Below are 17,118 nucleotides of genomic sequence, written 5' to 3'. Positions count from 1 at the left end.
GTGTGCGTGCGTGCGTGCGCAAGATAGACTATGAAGATGGCAGCTGGTCAACACCACCCACCACAAACTCTTTTGCAGACGAATAGTGGGATTAAACGTTTCTGAAATGACGAGCGCGTTTGGTGACGGATATTCGAACCCATGACCCTCAAGTTACACAAGAAACGGGATTATTATTCCCTCGTAAGAAAGTACATAAAACAAGATTCTCACAAGTTCATTTTACCAGAATGGATATCAAGAAACTAAAAGTTTGGTATCTTACTTTCAACATTCTGTGTGTGAAAACGTGAAAGGTAGATTAATACCATTGCAAATCCGCTGTCTATACTAAGACCCTTCTATTCAATTACTGATCTAATTTACGAATGCTACATGAGACCAAAAGATGATTGAATGTAGTTACTGGTTCTCAAACTAATGTACAGGTGGAGCCAATAAGAGTGGGAAGGCAGGAGGGCTATTGGTCTGAGCCTCAAACTCAAAAGAGAAAGTCAAATTTTAACTAGATATTTTTTTGTATTTGTTAAATTTCACGACTCGTTTCTGTGTTCTTTCCAACCGGACCAAAATTTGACACATTCTCAGCTTAGAGATGCAAGTTATATATACGAATTAAATTTTCGAATTTAACTTTTCTATTGGGCTAATGACTGCCTTATGTTGCTTTCATGGTTTTTGTTTTATATTATTATACTGAAGGACCTCAAAAGATAGATGTTAACCGGGCTTCTCAAAATCTCCGAGATGGCTTGAATGCAGAAGTTGAAACTAAATGACACGAGTGTTAAATATACAAGTATGAAACTCAAAAGTGTCACTGAATTGCGATGAATTTTTTTTTTTTACGTTCACTTTATCAGCCCATTTCAAAACGCATTAAAAAACATTATTCCAGAACTGCTATTCGTCACAAACCAGGTTTCCAAAACTTGTTTAACTTACGGGCCCCGCTTGAAAAGATGTTTTACGCCTGCGCACACAACATTTATAGCCGTTATTCCATTCTGATCCAGAGCACAAGTCTCTTTTGGAAACACTTATGTTAACAGTAGGCATCCTGTCCTAGTCCATTTTAAAAGAAAAAACTGCTCCAACACAAGATTTAGGTGGCCGTTCCAATGAAGAATTATATTCCTTTCTCCAAAGTCCTGTTACTAGAAGAGTTATGAAAACAAATAATAATAATAAACGACATCCGTGGTTCGGGTAAGCAGAAAAACAGTTTTATACATGTTACAGGTCATTCAACAAAATATAAAACCAGCACTTTTAGAATACAGGTTTTGGTAGGTTCACTGAGAAGCTTCCATTACCTGTTTTACAGCAAAGACACATTGAGCTACGCGTCGTGTTCACTGTACGGAATCGAACACCGGATTTTAGCGTTACAAGTACGTAAAGTTAAAGCTGGACTCGCTGTAAGGTCTGTAAGTTTCTCCCAATTCGAGGTTAAGCCCTCCCTCAACATATTATCAACTGTTACTCCCTCTTGTAATCTCAAAACAGCAGTAAACACAGTTTCCGTACCTAACTACTGCACTGTCTTCATTCAAGACATTGAAACATTATTCTTAATGTTAAAAAAAATGAGCAGTTTTAATAAGACATACAATTAAACCTAAAAATTTAACTGAGGTTAATGCAATTCCAACATGTTAAAAACATACAACAGTGTAGTCCATTAGGATGGCTACATGCTATAACTATGTAACATGGAAAGCAACGGAATTAAAAACGGTTGTTTGAGAGTACGTACGTTTATTACATAAATATTAGTTATATATACACAAGCGACATGTTTTACTTAATATTAATTTTCTTTCTATCGTTGCTTTCAAGAAATTTCCACTAGAATGTTCATGGCACTAAACTTTGTAAAACGGAAATCAGAAAGAACTGCGTCACATAGGTTTTGGCACACCGCAGTACGAACGCGCGTTTGTTTCGCTGCAAGAACTGTAGTCCACATATACGACGTTTAGAATATTTATAGTCAATACATCGTAATATGCAGAAAAACTTGAAATAATTACAAACACTTGTTCTGGCAACAAAGGTGTGTTACCATAGAAACATTACAACACTTAACTGATTGGAGAATGAAATAACGAGGAATTAAACCATAAATAAAGAACTGTCTACAGTTAGCATAACGTTATGTTGAATATCACACCAAACGTCTTCCACGACTAGAGTTATTTTTATGGTGAATACCATGTAATGTTCTTTGTTTTAAGATGACGTAACAGTGAATGTTACGCGATGTCCTTTGTCTGGCTAAAGTTGTTACGATGAATATATCACAACGTTCCTTATACGGTTTAGACTGCATGTCGTTCCTTTTATGGTCAAGATTACGTTAATCTTTTCATGCCTCTTTTCTTAGATTTGAAAACTAGGTTACAAAGGCTGATAACACAGTGAATTTAAATGATCGAGTTTCTCTTCTAAGATTAACGTTTTCTACCTCATACTAGCACAAACTTATAATAACAACGTTCATAAATTCCTAATCACTTCTCACTACCTTGAATTATAGTTCTCTTCTTACATCACAGTGAAATATACATTGGTGTGTTTCGCTTATACTTCTATTCTTATCCGAGAGTGAGACATTTCATTTTGTTGTTAAACTAGCATTAACTTCCAGAATAACAAGTGAAAAACTTGTTGATTAAATCTTGATCCCCCTGGTAACATTTTTACATTTATTTGCCGCTTAGAATCTTCAAGTTTGCTTTGCGCAAATTGCCCTGAATAGGAGTCCTAACAATATACTAACTACTTACGAAATTGCATTGCTAAGTTGACCTTTGATTAAACTTCAGTTTTACAAATACCAACCAATTATCAAGATAGTCTTTACTGTTCACTTGCGTTGTAGACAAGAGAATATTAAGGTCTTGTTTTTAAACAGTCTAAAATTCTGTGGTGCCGGTTTTATCGACCCTTGTTGCTAAACACTATCCTTTCAGTATCATTTGCGAGGCAAACTTCTCACACATCTGATTAACCAAAGGTTATTTTATACTATCTGGCCTTTTTATTTTTGCATACTTTCTATGGCACTTCACTTTTTTTCAATAGTTACGTAAATGCCATAGTTTACTGCATTTTTCCCGACTGAAGTCTTTTAACTACGCTTGTCTTTGTTCACTATACTAAACTTGCTTTTATACGATTCTTGTACCGTTTCAATACTGTGCGCTAACAACGAAAATCTTTTAACGCACCCAAATGTTTTACCTTCTCACAGCTAGGTATCTAATTACCATATAAACGTACGGAGGACGTATTGTCATATTGTTAACACTCCTCCGCCCCGTAAACGGTGACAGTTCTATTTCTGAGAGACAAATGCCGAGGCGTAACGCGTTATTTACATTCGTTCATACCAGTTCAAATTTCACTCTTGCTAAAGAAAGTGTCTTTAGCAAGAACGTTGTGATAGCAACGATTCGCCGCTTTTTAAATTAAATCGAATTTTACCCGCTGCTGGTAGTTAATCTAAATGGTAAGATGTAGTTCTAAGGTTACGTTTGAACAAGCCACAGTTAAATTAAAATGGACCCCTTGAAAATTACAATTTTAAATCATATTGGGGTTGCACGGTAGGGTGTTGTGGAGTTACCCGGTGTGTTTCGCTAAATTATGCGATTCATGTACTTTCAATGGCATATTTTTTTCTAGAGATGGAAGACTTTCCAGGATTTTTAAGTTAACATAAATCAAGCTTTCCATTAAAACTAAATTCCAGGGTATCAGATTAAGGATAAAAATTACCCTTAAGAAATTTATATACAAGATGAAAACAATCGAAAATTCGTAGTTAAATGAACCAGTTTTTAGTTTCTTTTTCAATAAAAACGAAGGTAATTTAATCTCCACTGGCCCAGTAAGAATAGATTTTGTTTCTCAATTTTTTAAATAAAACTTTTTTTTTCAGCTATCGTCTGTCGGGTAACAAAAGAGTTGTATTTAGTGACAAATTGTTCTATTCTTTTAATTTAGATTTACTCTTCCGAGAGAAAAGGGGGGTACAGAAAAAAATATTCATTTTATTATTGATGGTATTTTCAAGTGGTGTTAGACACCGTTTTCTCCACCATGTATGTGTTCATTTTGCCTTAATGTTTACTTCCACAAAATTGCAGTACTTTGAGCTTTAAGCTTGACATGATAAATACGTTAGTGAAACACTTACGTGTAAAGAATTTCCTAATTGAATAAACATACTTAGAAACGATTCAGACTTAATTAAAATGTACACAACTAATGAAACGTACCACATATTTGAAATAACTGCAGAATTTCCTGAATCCAAGGGAAAATACGAAGCGAGAAAAAGTCATTAAAAATAACGTTTCTTTTCACAAGAAAAATATACAACCAAATAATATATTTATACGATATTTGCGTTATATAAAAACTTTTCCCGCTTTGTATTATCACCAAAGCTATTTTAGTGCGCTATTTTGACAAGATACTGATTTTCTAATCGTTAGTAATGAGTTTTGGCTTAAAAGTACATTTTATACATTCAAAACCAGTTATCTGACGTATTGATTCAGAATTAACTAAACACACTACTTTGTTAAAAACAAAACTGAATTAGTGCTCATCTAACTGAGCATTTCTACTGTTTTTAATAATAATAATAATAATAATTCACAAAATTAGTTTAGAAGTGACATCTGTTTATTCATAACTTATAATATTCTCATCACCATCACGATGAGGGTAAGAGGGGACACGGAGGGGTTACTAATGCGACCGTCTCCCTTTAAACGCAGAAAATATTCTCTAAATTAAAATGTATGGTATCAATATAATTGCATGCAAGCCTACATTATTACTAACTTTGTTTTGAACCATAGAATTAGACCAGCTTAAGTGGTACTTAGACTTAATGGGTTAACACTAAATTAACTTGTTTTTGTTCTCAAAGAGTAGCGGTATTCTGCAGTTTACCGTGAGACAGACGCTTTCTGTCCACTTATGAACAGGCGGAAATAACGTCTATAAAACAGCAGTCACCTTATGATTCATATGTTAAACCCGCACAACAACATCTCAGCAATGAAATAACTCCTTGTTATACGATACCGTGTTTATTAATTAAAAGGTTATATGCAAGTTAATGTGCTACAAGAGACAGAGAGAAACGAAAGAATAATAAACACTGACAAGTTGAAATTCGTGCCCGATAATAATGACAGTGGTAAGTGACACCAGTGATGAGGAAAATAAAAATGACAAGGTAAACTGCTTATATATATGGTTTAGTTGTGTTTTTTTTTTCCTTCTTTGATTTGGGAAGAAGTTATGTAACGGTTTGTTTTTTTCGCCTATAATTTTTCACCTCTGGTGCCACCATTTTCTTCGACTTGTTTACACGAGATCCACCGATCATAATGTTACTACATGATAGGTTTGTATAACCCTACTTCACGCTAGACGAGTTTGTCATTTATATCTTACGCCTAGAGTACATTTCCTCATGAAAGTTCTCATTGCAGGGCACTGACGATTCTAATGTCACATTAAAAAATATAATGAACCGATTAATCAATCCAAGTTGTTTTTCTAGGTGTTTAGCAAAAGGCTATTGAAAGTGTAAATTACACTAAAATCACACAATCTTAGTGTTAAGCTCGACAGAGTAAATTACTAAGTGATCTTTCAAAACTCTTCTAACTGATCTCAGCCATTCACGTGATCCCAATTGGTATTTCGGTTCGACGTTTCTTTATTTCCACAGCGTCATTCTTTGAAAAACTTTTGAATTTTCACCAAAAAATGTCGTTTTAGCGATGTTAATTCAATACGTGCGTCAGCGTTTTTATTCCTCTTAAAACACACAACTTACTCATTTCGTACTCATTTATTATTATCATTATAGCTCCTATGCATTACTCTCTCTTATTCATTCAACTACCCATTTTCTGTGTATTTGTTTGACTCCCATCTCGCCACATCTGTTTAGCTTCCTCATGATAACCACCTATCAGCCAGTCTTTCAGTTTGTTCGAGTATAATTGTCACGTAAAAGTAATACAGTAAATTTTTTAACGAAGCAATGCACTAAAGAGACTAGTAATAGATTTTTTTATTGGGAATATTTTTTACGAACTTAAAGGTTTAACATACCACCTTCTGCAACAGTTAAAATGTTTTTAGTTGCAAAAAAATAATATTGATAACATAATAAAACATTTATAATCACTTAATATTTGGGGCTTGAGCCTTCGGAGCCGATATAAAGGCTAATATTCTGACAATAATTAACCACAACGTTTTAGTAAATTTATGCGTTCAATACGGAATAGAAGCCTACTGTACACTTATTCTATTTCTACAAAACATTATTCAGAAGTGAAAGATCTTACCAAAATCTGAAGTGCAGAAATGTTCTTGAGGGTGGGACTCCATACACGAACATCCTTCGCAAATATTTCGAGTAAGAAGTAGTGATAACACCCCAACCAACAACCCCACGTAAGTATATCTTATCATGGCAGTAATTGGTATCGCTGAAAAAAAAATAAAAAAAATGTAAAATTTAACTTTGAGTAAATCAAATGAATGAAACGAGAACATAAGAAAAACGAAAGGTTAATATATCTAAAAACAAACATTAAATACAAATAAATAAATAACTATTTAACAGGAAATAAGGAGTAATTAAATTTACTGAAGACGGTTCTAAAGAAAGGCAGTAAAACGAAACATCAACTAATGCACATAGTTTACTGGCAGTATTTTACCACTTACGTTGTTATCGCTGTTTAACACTAATTACAAGTAAATGTGAAGCATTTTCACAGTCAACTCTTATCTAATAATCAGTTACTTTACTTAATTACTGGCCGTATAAATAGTAATTTAAACTGTCAATTCAAGTACTCGATATAACTAGTTGCTTCTGGTGCGGTGAAAGTAATAATTTAAATTGGATTAAAAGCACATTAAAAATTGCAATGTTTCTCCCCTTTTCCACCAAAAACAATGAATAAAACAAACCGTGTGATTTTCCCATAGGTAATATTGTTCAATGACGTAGTAATATTACTTTTGAGTAGCCCTCTGCTGTGTATTATGTACTGGTGTTATTTTTCACTTAATGATTCGATAAACCTCTTACATCAGAGTATACGTGTTACCCTTTCTTAAAATCTTTAATGATGCTGCCAAAATATTTGTCTACAAACAGCAAAAAAATTTAAGAATATTTTAAAAAGGTAAGCCACTTGGGAAATGCGTTTCTAAATATAAAGAAACTTATTTTTCGACGAATGCTCAACTCTCGAAGAGGTAAGCGATATAGGAAAGTTATATTAATTATTAATTAACAAATATTAGCTAGGGTGCAACAGTAAAAATCTCACAATTCGTACCAGGACGTTAAATTATAAAAACAGTTTAGAAGAATATCAAAAGAGGGGTGAGTGGTTGTTCTTACCAAGTAGTGGCATAAGATCTTCCACAATGCACGAAGGCTTTCAACTTAAATACAAAGAAAACTTTTAGTTAAGAGCCGTAATGCCAGTCAGTAAACAGTATGCCAACACAGTAGAAAAACGTTTAGAAGCTGACATCAGAGGTCAGCTTTCTATACATCACCATCTCAGCGCCTCGGCTCACCACACTTTACACCAGGTGTAGTGAAACGAGCGTCAAGCAGTTAGTTAAGATGAGACGCTCAGGTGTTGATAGTTAAAAGCCATCAATCTCCAGCTGGAGATGAAATGGATGCGATATTAACCTTTCCCCTGATGCTCCCCGCCGGTCTTTAAGCTCTTAAGAATAGAAATCGTTAGCATAACGATAAATGTAATAGAAAAATTGGCCTCCCAATGTCACGACAGAATTATTTGAAAACTAAATTATTGTGGTGGTTTTGCTACAACTTTGTTTCTTCAAAAAATAAAAAAAGCTAGCCACACTCCCGATGACCTCCAATGTTGTAAGCAGGTGGTTCCTAATTTTAAATTTATAAAAATTAAAAATTCGAAATACCTGATTTGACTCTGCGTGTGATGCTTTATAATTTACTCCCAGTTCTTAAAAGCAGGTCCTGCTAAATCCAGCCAGATTAACCTGTAATGAAGAAGTATTTATAAACAGATAGAGAATTTTTACTGAAAAAACAACAACAAATTAACCACACACAAACATTTCACAATGTACAAATGTTCTCCCACACTACTGAATGTATATACCATGTATTTTAATTTTTTAAACGTTTAATACGGATGTAGGAACGCGCTGTACTCATCTACACAGACGCAACAACAACAAAAAAATATTTATTTAGAAGCATAGGCGGTCTTACTTATTTGGCAAACTGGGCAATTACCCGAGATCCCCCACATAGAATGGCCCCTTCTATGCCTTTTAATCTACCTTCGCGTTTTCTAATCATTAGCCCCCCTCCCCCCATTTATTGAATTCTGCACAGGTCTCCGTAATGACTAACACCACCCCTGCTTTCAAGTTTCTATTTCACAAACCTATGCACACATCACATTCAAACAAGAAAAAGTTTGGTTAGCATTGGTAAATGTGTATTTGTAGTTCCTAACTTATGGTTTTTCCATATGCTTCCCTCAGTCTGTCTGCTGAGTTAATATAAATACGATTTTAACCTTTTTTACTACACGAAGTACCTTCAGTTACTTCTTGCGTTAGACACACACAACCGTGTTGGCTCGTGGTACTTATAAAAACCTACAATAATTCTTATTACGCTATATTTATGTAATATAACTTTCATTTTATTATTATGTTGTTGTGTTTTTTGTTGGCTAGAGGGTGTATCACATCACGATAGAATTTTCTAGGCCTAAGTTCACGTCAAGTTTCTCTAATGCATTTGAACTTTTTTTTGTGAACATTGTAGTGTAATTTTAAAGATAAATGTAACACTGTTTTCGGGAAGTAGTTGAATCTGTGTTAGATAAACACGTTTGTTGAGAAACTTTGCACAAGTATTTTGATCTTGCATTAATTCTAGTATTCTTAGAGAGATATGAACGTTACTTAAGTACAAAAGTCTACACACGTTAAAGGAAGAAATGAAACGATTAGTGCTTGCTACGTACACTAAGATAGACGTTGTATTACGTACACGAGAAAATTTTAAATAACGCTCCAACAGTACTTCCTTTCCTTTCCGATACAACCAATTGCTAACACAGGAGAATCGGTAACCATCTTCCTTCTTGATTTAAATTTAACAAAAACTTTTATTGAAAGCTAACTTCAATTTGATATCGGAACATATGTTTTTTTTCTGTTATGAAAACTGCAATGAATTCAACTTTACGAAATTTAAACCTTCATAAAAAGACAAATATTTGAGAAATAAACCGATTTGTGTTAACAGCGCTTGGTAATTTCCAGTCGTTAAAAAGTACCCTAATATAGCAGTTACTAGTAACAGCAGGTCAAATATTCAGTTCCGTACTTCTTTGGGGTACGATAGGTTTCGGGTTCGATTCCTAACAGTGAAAATAAGTAGCATAATCATGAAAAACACAGAATATTCATCATCTTTAACCTTGCATTATTTCATACGCGACAAATAGTACTAACGAGTATGCATATACCAGTAAAAAAAACAACAACATTTTATCCCTCCAGGGTAAAACAAAAATACAAGTTTTATGTCCAATGTTTTAGTTTGTCGTTTCATTTGGGGCAGAGATCGAGCACGTGCTCAATCGCACTGAAACACTGGGAATTAAATGTAATATTTCCTGGTGAAATAAGACTACTTTTATATTATTATTATATCCCAGTTCATGTTACATCACTTAAAATATTGGAAATAACTTGTCTGTGTAGAGAGCACGAACGTTGTTCCTTTTAAGGTTTATTTGTTTAGACGTTTGGGTCAGAATTATTGTATACGAACAAAGTATTGTATCATTTTAATAAAATGGTTCATGTGGGAAGTCTTGAGGGTTTAGTCCTGTATACATACATGAAAATTCAGGTCACGTGCGATTTATAAACGTAACGAGATAATTAATAAAGAAAAAAAAAGGTACTACTAAGCTAGTGATAAGTTTGTTGTTCAGTAAACGAATAACACTATTAACTTTTTTTTTTCTTATCACTTTCAAAATGGCATTTAAGTTAACCCATCCCCTCAAAAAAAATCACGCATACGACAACCGTGTCGCCAAAAGTAAAGACCAAAAACACAATGTTATAAAAACGTATATGTAAACATTTGATATGCTGATCCCATTCCTTTATGATTACCAAAGTGTGGTAGGACATATACTGAAATAGAGTAAGATTTTCAAACTCAACAAAATGGAACTCTCGAAAATAAACTGTTAAGCGGAATATCAGGTTTCTACTTTATTTACTTCTGTGATTCTAAATTCCTTCACAAGTTGAATAATTTTTTCTTAAAATAATTGTATCTTCCAAACATATACAACTTTATACGAGTAGCAAATCAAGGAAAAACTCCTGGTTCATCGGTAAGCTTGAGGGCTTCCTACGCTAAAATTCGAGAAAGTTTCGAACCCCGCGGTGAGAACAGTACACGTAGCCCCGTGCAGCTGATGATTAAATATATACACTTTAAGAACTATTTATCTTAAATGCTATTACAAAATAAGTAATAAAACATTAGGCTTTTCAGTTGAGAAATATTTTCCTTTTAGTTTGTGGTTGTAAAAAACATTGGAAGAAGTTAACTTTATTTGGGTATTTAATTGGGTGTAGTAATCTGTTATTATCCTTATAATTATTTTTATGTATTCCATAGGTGGCGTTTCTGTTCTCGTTTTAAAGTATATTAAAGTGCGGGAACAGAAGAGATTACTTATGCATGTAGCTGATTTTTTCCATATTGAATGTTACGTAAATATAAACAGTAAAGGGATCAGACCAGGGAATAAGCACGAAGTGGAGAGCAACTTAGGAAAGAAACCGGATCCTGGTTGCGATAAGGATTCTTCTAGCTCAGCTTTCATAATAGTTATTAGCCACCGAGAGGCTCGTGTGCGATTTCGTTTCAAGTTGGTAGCAATTATGAGGTACACTCCTTGCAGCCATTCTCTTTCTTCACCCATTTTTAGTTGAACAGTAGCCCACATACTAAACCATATAATCTATCATTAAGATCATTGGACTGTCCACCCATCTTGCGGATCTTTCAACACCACTACGAAGGTAATGGTATTGCAGTAGTTGTACCATGTAGTTATGAGAAACGGATTATTTTGTTTAGCAACAGCTATGGTAATATTCTAAACTCTCCCGAAATTCTCGAAATAAATGTGCATATGTCAAAATGTTGAGTGACGGCTATACAAGTTCCGTAAGTGCACGAGAAGTAACATTAAAACTAGATATATTTCTGCGGGGTTCCCGAAAGTATTCCGTTTCAAAATCGAGGGTAACAATTTTTTTTTTTTTCCTTTTGAAGTTTCTATGTCATGTTGCATTTTAAACTACAGAGTGCATAATTCTTTTCGTTTTACTGACGTCACAACAGTGTAAATTGCAACGTGAAGCGTCCCTCATGTGATTATAATTTGTGTTTACAGACTGATTAACAAATACACTACTGTAAAGATGTGCAAATGGTTAAAATGTGATCCCCTCCAAGCGGAATTTGGCTCCCCTTTCGGAAAAACCAAGTCATCAGCGGAGTTTATTAATAACATTTTAAGAATTTAGTAAAGGGTTGCAAGCTATACAGATTAATGAAAAACGAATTTACGTGTCTTTTGTTTATATTTGTAAACAATGTCAATAATTAAGAGCCACTCAAAGCACTAAAGTTCAATTATAGAAAATATAAACAGTTACTATTACTAGAGAACCGTTAAAGTGTGCAAAACAAAGCAGAACAGAAAATAAAAAAACATTAAAAGAAACTTACTTTCACGTTAATCACGATTGAATTTAAACAAGAGGAAAATGTGTACATATAATGAAAGAAGTGTACACGTCACCGATTCTCTCAATATCATGTGAATTTAATTATTCAGTCACTACCAAGATCAAAATTATCATTAAACAAAACAAACATGAACTAGAAACCAACATGACCAATATAATGGATGACCATATCTGGCACAGGGAACAGAGCGACCGTGGTCGTGGCCATAAGATCTTAGAACATCAGGTGCTCAATGGACATCTTTCTCCCTACTTAGGCGTGACTGACTGTAAGAACCACGTTACTTTTCCCATAGTTTACGCATTATAAAATGAACTTTTTCTTTAAAAATACCTTAAAATCCCATGCGTCTTCCAAAACAAAAGTGATGGGTTAAGACAAGAGGTTAGCTTAGGGTCTATTCAAAACGGCCTCTCATACAGATCGTAGTCTTGTTATTTACCAAATACATGTATTTTCAATAGCATAAAACATTCAATTTAACTTTTTGTTTGCTTGTTTTTGAATTTCGCACAAAGCTACTCGAGGGCTATCTGTGCTAGCCGTCCCTAATTTAGCAGTGTAAGACTAGAGGGAAGGCAGCTAGTCATCACCACCCACCGCCAACTCTTGGGCTACTCTTTTACCAACGAATAGTGGGGTTGACCGTCACATTATAACGCCCCCACGGCTGAAAGGGCGAGCATGTTTGGCGCGACCGGGATGCGAACCCGCGACCCTCGGATTACGAGTCGCACGCTTGGCCATGCTGGGCCATTCAATTTAACTAGTATTGTCAATATACTGTAAACAATGAGGTATTTTATTGTATTTACTCATTAGGTTGAAAAAAACAAACAAATCAAGGTTGCATCAAGGTGTTGGTTGCCGAGTTAAAATATTTTGCTCTTAGAACAGTCTTTCCCAAATTATGGTTAGTCTTCCACGATGTAAGGTTTTACAAGGCGTAAAATACGGTAGTTTTCCAAAATACTGTTTTGCATTCGTGAGTGAAAAAAGTGTCTGCCATTTTCTGCATACACGGATGATTCTATTCTGGTCCATGTCCATGAAAAGCATCATTTTTCCCCCTGTAACACTTCACTTTATCGCTTTACTTTGCTCGTCTTCTCTTCACAATCAATTTCACAATTTGTACAAATCACGATCCGTCTAAAAGTTTGTCTGATAACATAAAGATGTTTATGTAATTGTCTACGAATGTTGAATATTTTGATTATTCGAACTCTGTACTCTTTAGTGACTATTGTGTTTCGAATCGTCTGTACATTTGTTATGTATGACTTTGCAACATTTGTCCATGCTGGGCAGGTATACTCTGCCACTGGACGAAATGTTCAGTCCTCTAGATTTTAAGTATGTTTTGCTATTGTTGCGCCCCTGGTGTTGCCAGTTACACGTTGTAGGTAATTCGCTTTTTGCCGGATTTTATTTCACTTGTGTTTAATCCAATTTAATTTAGAGTTGTGGGTTATACACAGGAGTTTGGTTGATGTGGTTACCTGGTGGAAGGTTTCGTTTAGGGTGGCGTCTACTTGTTTTAATAAATTATGTGGATAGCAGCACCAACGAGAACACCTGAGCTGCCACACATACCTGCGGCGAGGATAAACTAGTCACTGGAGTCTCACTAAACTTTCTGTATGGGCGTGATTTTAATTTTGTTAAAAGTGAAAACGAAACTTATTTATTAGCCGCAACTGAGCGGCTCGCATAATGGCTCCGAGTTTTTGTTGTTGTTTGTTTATTCCAAGTACAAACTTTTAGCTCACAGCTCCATCATCTCCTGATTAATGTGAGATCTAACTATAGCTTCGGAATCGGACGATCAAATCCGTGTTGTGCTGTCTTCCGCGTACCTTACTGAATGTCTTCACTCACAATTTGTAAATTCTATTTTTTATCGCTTTTTCCCGAATGTTTTTTTTTTTGGAATGTGACGTACAATTTGGAACGGTTTTACAGTTATACATTTATCTTAATACGTTTGTTTCAGTTTAATGCATGTGACGTATTGTTGGATGTGTATTGCGCAAGTCCCACCTGGTCTCTAAATTTGTAGTAGATTCTCGAGAGTAAGAATCAACAATATGCCTTTAACGGAAACACTGACGTGTATTCGAATATTGTTGAACGTTTGACAGTGTCTCCTAATTATTACAATTAGCCGAGATACAGTAATAGAATATTGTCGGTCAGCAACAGTCACAGAAGTTATAATTATGATTCACGCTTACTAATCGGAATAAAGAATTTGACCAGGAAGGTTTATAGATTTCGAACATAGCAAATCGTTCAACTTCAGTGAATTACCTTCGAACGTTCATATTTCAACGAGAATATTAAATATCTTTGTTGGTAAAAAGTCAGCTTATAAGCGGCGTGAGGCCAACCAAACTAGCTAACTTAAGAAAAGTTTATTGGTTTGTTTTGAATTTCGCGCAAAGCTACACAAGGGCTATCTGCGCTAGCCGTCCCTAATTTAGCAGTGTAAGACTAGAGGGAAGGCAGCTAGTCATCACCACCCACCGCCAACCCTTGGGCTACTCTTTTACCAACGAAATAGTGGGATTGACCGTAACATTATAACGCTCCCACGGCGAGGATGTTTGGTGCGACGGGGATTCGAACTCGCGACCCTCAGATTACGAGTCGAATGCCTTAAACCACCTGGCCATGCCAGGCCAAGCGAACTGTAACAATATTAACACGGAATCAATTTGCTAGTCGTGGACTCGGATCGTCGGTAAGATATTCAGTTCCTGACAGGATAAATGACTCAATATAGTTTGTAAAATTCTTGTACATAAATCATTATTTGAAATAATCATTACTATAAGTTGTATTGGTGCTTGTATTTTAAAATATACATGTTAAGAAAGTTGTGCATATTAATCTTGTTGGCAAATATTTTAATACATATTGACATTTAATTAACTTCTAAATTCGAAGCCAAATTTTCAGTTATTTGAAACCGTAATACGTAAGGTATGTAACAATAAATCAGAGACTTCTCCGAGATAAATTATACTACGTAGCATATCTTAATGTCTTTGCAGTTAAACAATAAGCCCAAGAAAGCTAACAAATACAGATAATGGCATGTGAAACTATGTCATTTAACTTGCGCCCTTCAGTGGCACAGTAGAGTACACATAGCTAAAATGTGTAACTTGGTGCTCAACTACAAACAATCTTAACTATTGATACGTCCATTTATCAAGTCACACTTAGCCTGCACAAAGTTATTTTCGTTGCACAATTACACAAATTTCTTGGACAACTCTATTAAAAACAAAAACGTCGATTCTTCTCTAAATAGTAATAAATAATATATTCACACAAAGCAACATCAAAAGATAGCACATGGACATAACTACACCCTGCCCAGTTCTTAGAACGTTATTACAAGCTTTGATAGACACGACGTTTTCCTTTAAAACATTTACTGCAGAACAAGTTAAACAGTGAACTGGCCCAAGATGGACAGAAAGAGTACCTATAGGTGTTATAATTAAACCGAAACTCAATAACTAACATCGCACCAATCACGGTCGTAGATTTACTGACGGCGATGGTTGTTGCTGAAATTCGACTCGCTTTTATTACGCCATACAGAGAGGGTTCAAACTCACAAACATGTGTCACAAAAACAAAAAGAGCACAGGAAAACAAGTAGCTTATTCAATTGGCAGAGTAATACATAACGGAGGCAGGCAGACAGAGAGAGAGAGAGTTAGATAGATAGATAGATATTATTTGCGCATTCCCCTTGATTTGGTGGGTAAACCCGAGAGCAGACAAAAATGCCACCCACCCATTCACTCCTTTTCACCTTAGACAAACAATGGTGCCGTAAGGAAACGACAGAGCTCCCTGGTTGTTGGGTGGTAGAAAGTAGGTTATGTATGTACACTTTTCATTTTTGACAAAGGCTCACTTTGTTTTGGCTTTGAGTGGATGTTTGAAAAAAAAATTATAAAGTTGAAAGATAGCACTTAAACCTCAAGTACTGTTACTAATTTTAGTGATAAGTATTAGTCATAAATAGACTTAATAAGCAATCTGTTGAGATGTATATCAAATAGCTGTAGTCATTTTAACATATTAATTTTACGCTACTTGCACTGTTCCGTATGTGGAGACGAATAATTCGGTCCAGCCAAATCGTGCAGTGGGGTAGCCAGCACTTTATTTGTGAAAAAAGGAAAATCCCTCCAACCCCCCCCCCTCACCCTTATACACTATAATCTACTTGGGTTATATCAAAATCAAGTGCTTCTTTGAAACAATCAGAAGATAGCCATCCTTTTAGATTTTTGGGAACATAATGAGTGGTTGTTTCACCCCCTCCTACCTTAGGCTACGGCCCTGAAGTTATCTACAAATAACACACGGTAACCTCTCTTTTCTAGCAAAAACTATTTAAGATACTACAATATACTGTAGAAAACATACTAAAGAAACAATTTTAGTGCAAACGACTATGTTATATATTTCTGCAAGCATGTAAAATCACTATTTGTACTACCATCAAGAAATTATCGGGCGTAGACTGGAACATATAACAATAACTTCTTATTAGGGTAAGTGAAACTGAACGACATTTAGCTGTTAACGACATTTTCGACCATAATCACCAATTTATGATATTTAGTCTAGCGCTAAAAACATGTCTTAAGCTAAAAAATGGAAAAAAAAAACCTTTGTAATATTCGAATCAGTGCGACACAACAGAACATAATCGCATTTCTAAGTTGTGGTGCATTATATGGTGGGTGGTAGAGAACTGTTGGCTGACTGTATTGTCAAGACGACTGGTAAGGGTATTAAAACTTTAATTAAATAAAGTACAAAATAATTTTTCGACCTTCTTAGGTCATCTTCAGGTTAACAAAGTTTACTTCAAGTGGGTTTCTCGTCGTCACGAAATGCTGGGTAACTGGTTTTACATGGTCAGTTGTTCAAAATTAGAGACGATGTCAGGAAGCCTTGAAAGCGTTGGCACAAATCTATCACTCATATGCATATTGACTTCGTGTCATTATACGTTTAAGTTAATTTGATCTCGGAAGTAATGTCATTATTTTAACTGCAGCAAGACTAGTACCACATGTTAGGGACAAGAACATGATCTGAGCACATTGTTATTTTCAATCTGCCATTCGCCTAATATTTAAGTT

At 35.0% G+C, this 17,118-nt stretch overlaps 2 protein-coding genes across 5 annotated transcripts in view; one reads left to right on the top strand and one right to left on the bottom strand.

Moving 5' to 3' along the window:
- The window catches only part of LOC143258471 (uncharacterized), an 85,219-nt gene that overhangs the window by 35,006 nt on the left and 33,095 nt on the right, over positions 1-17,118 (top strand). The gene's annotated exons all lie outside the window — the stretch shown is intronic.
- The window catches only part of LOC143258472 (metalloproteinase inhibitor 2-like), a 33,492-nt gene that overhangs the window by 10,121 nt on the left and 6,253 nt on the right, over positions 1-17,118 (bottom strand). For 2 of the 4 annotated variants that reach the window (XM_076517493.1, XM_076517495.1), the window contains exons 2-3: positions 8,023-8,103; positions 6,393-6,536 (exon numbers count right to left, since the gene is read on the bottom strand). In XM_076517493.1, the coding sequence (XP_076373608.1) occupies positions 6,393-6,519 (127 nt within the window). In that variant the 5' untranslated portion in view covers positions 6,520-6,536; positions 8,023-8,103. Of the gene's footprint in view, positions 1-6,392; positions 6,537-6,777; positions 6,934-7,465; positions 7,596-8,022; positions 8,104-17,118 lie in introns of those variants that run through there. The other 2 variants (XM_076517492.1, XM_076517494.1) reach the window with 2 other exon arrangements.

This window comes from Tachypleus tridentatus, chromosome 8, assembly GCF_004210375.1.
Source record: "Tachypleus tridentatus isolate NWPU-2018 chromosome 8, ASM421037v1, whole genome shotgun sequence".
Taxonomy (NCBI): domain Eukaryota; kingdom Metazoa; phylum Arthropoda; class Merostomata; order Xiphosura; family Limulidae; genus Tachypleus; species Tachypleus tridentatus.
This window is presented reverse-complemented; position numbering and strand designations above follow the sequence as displayed.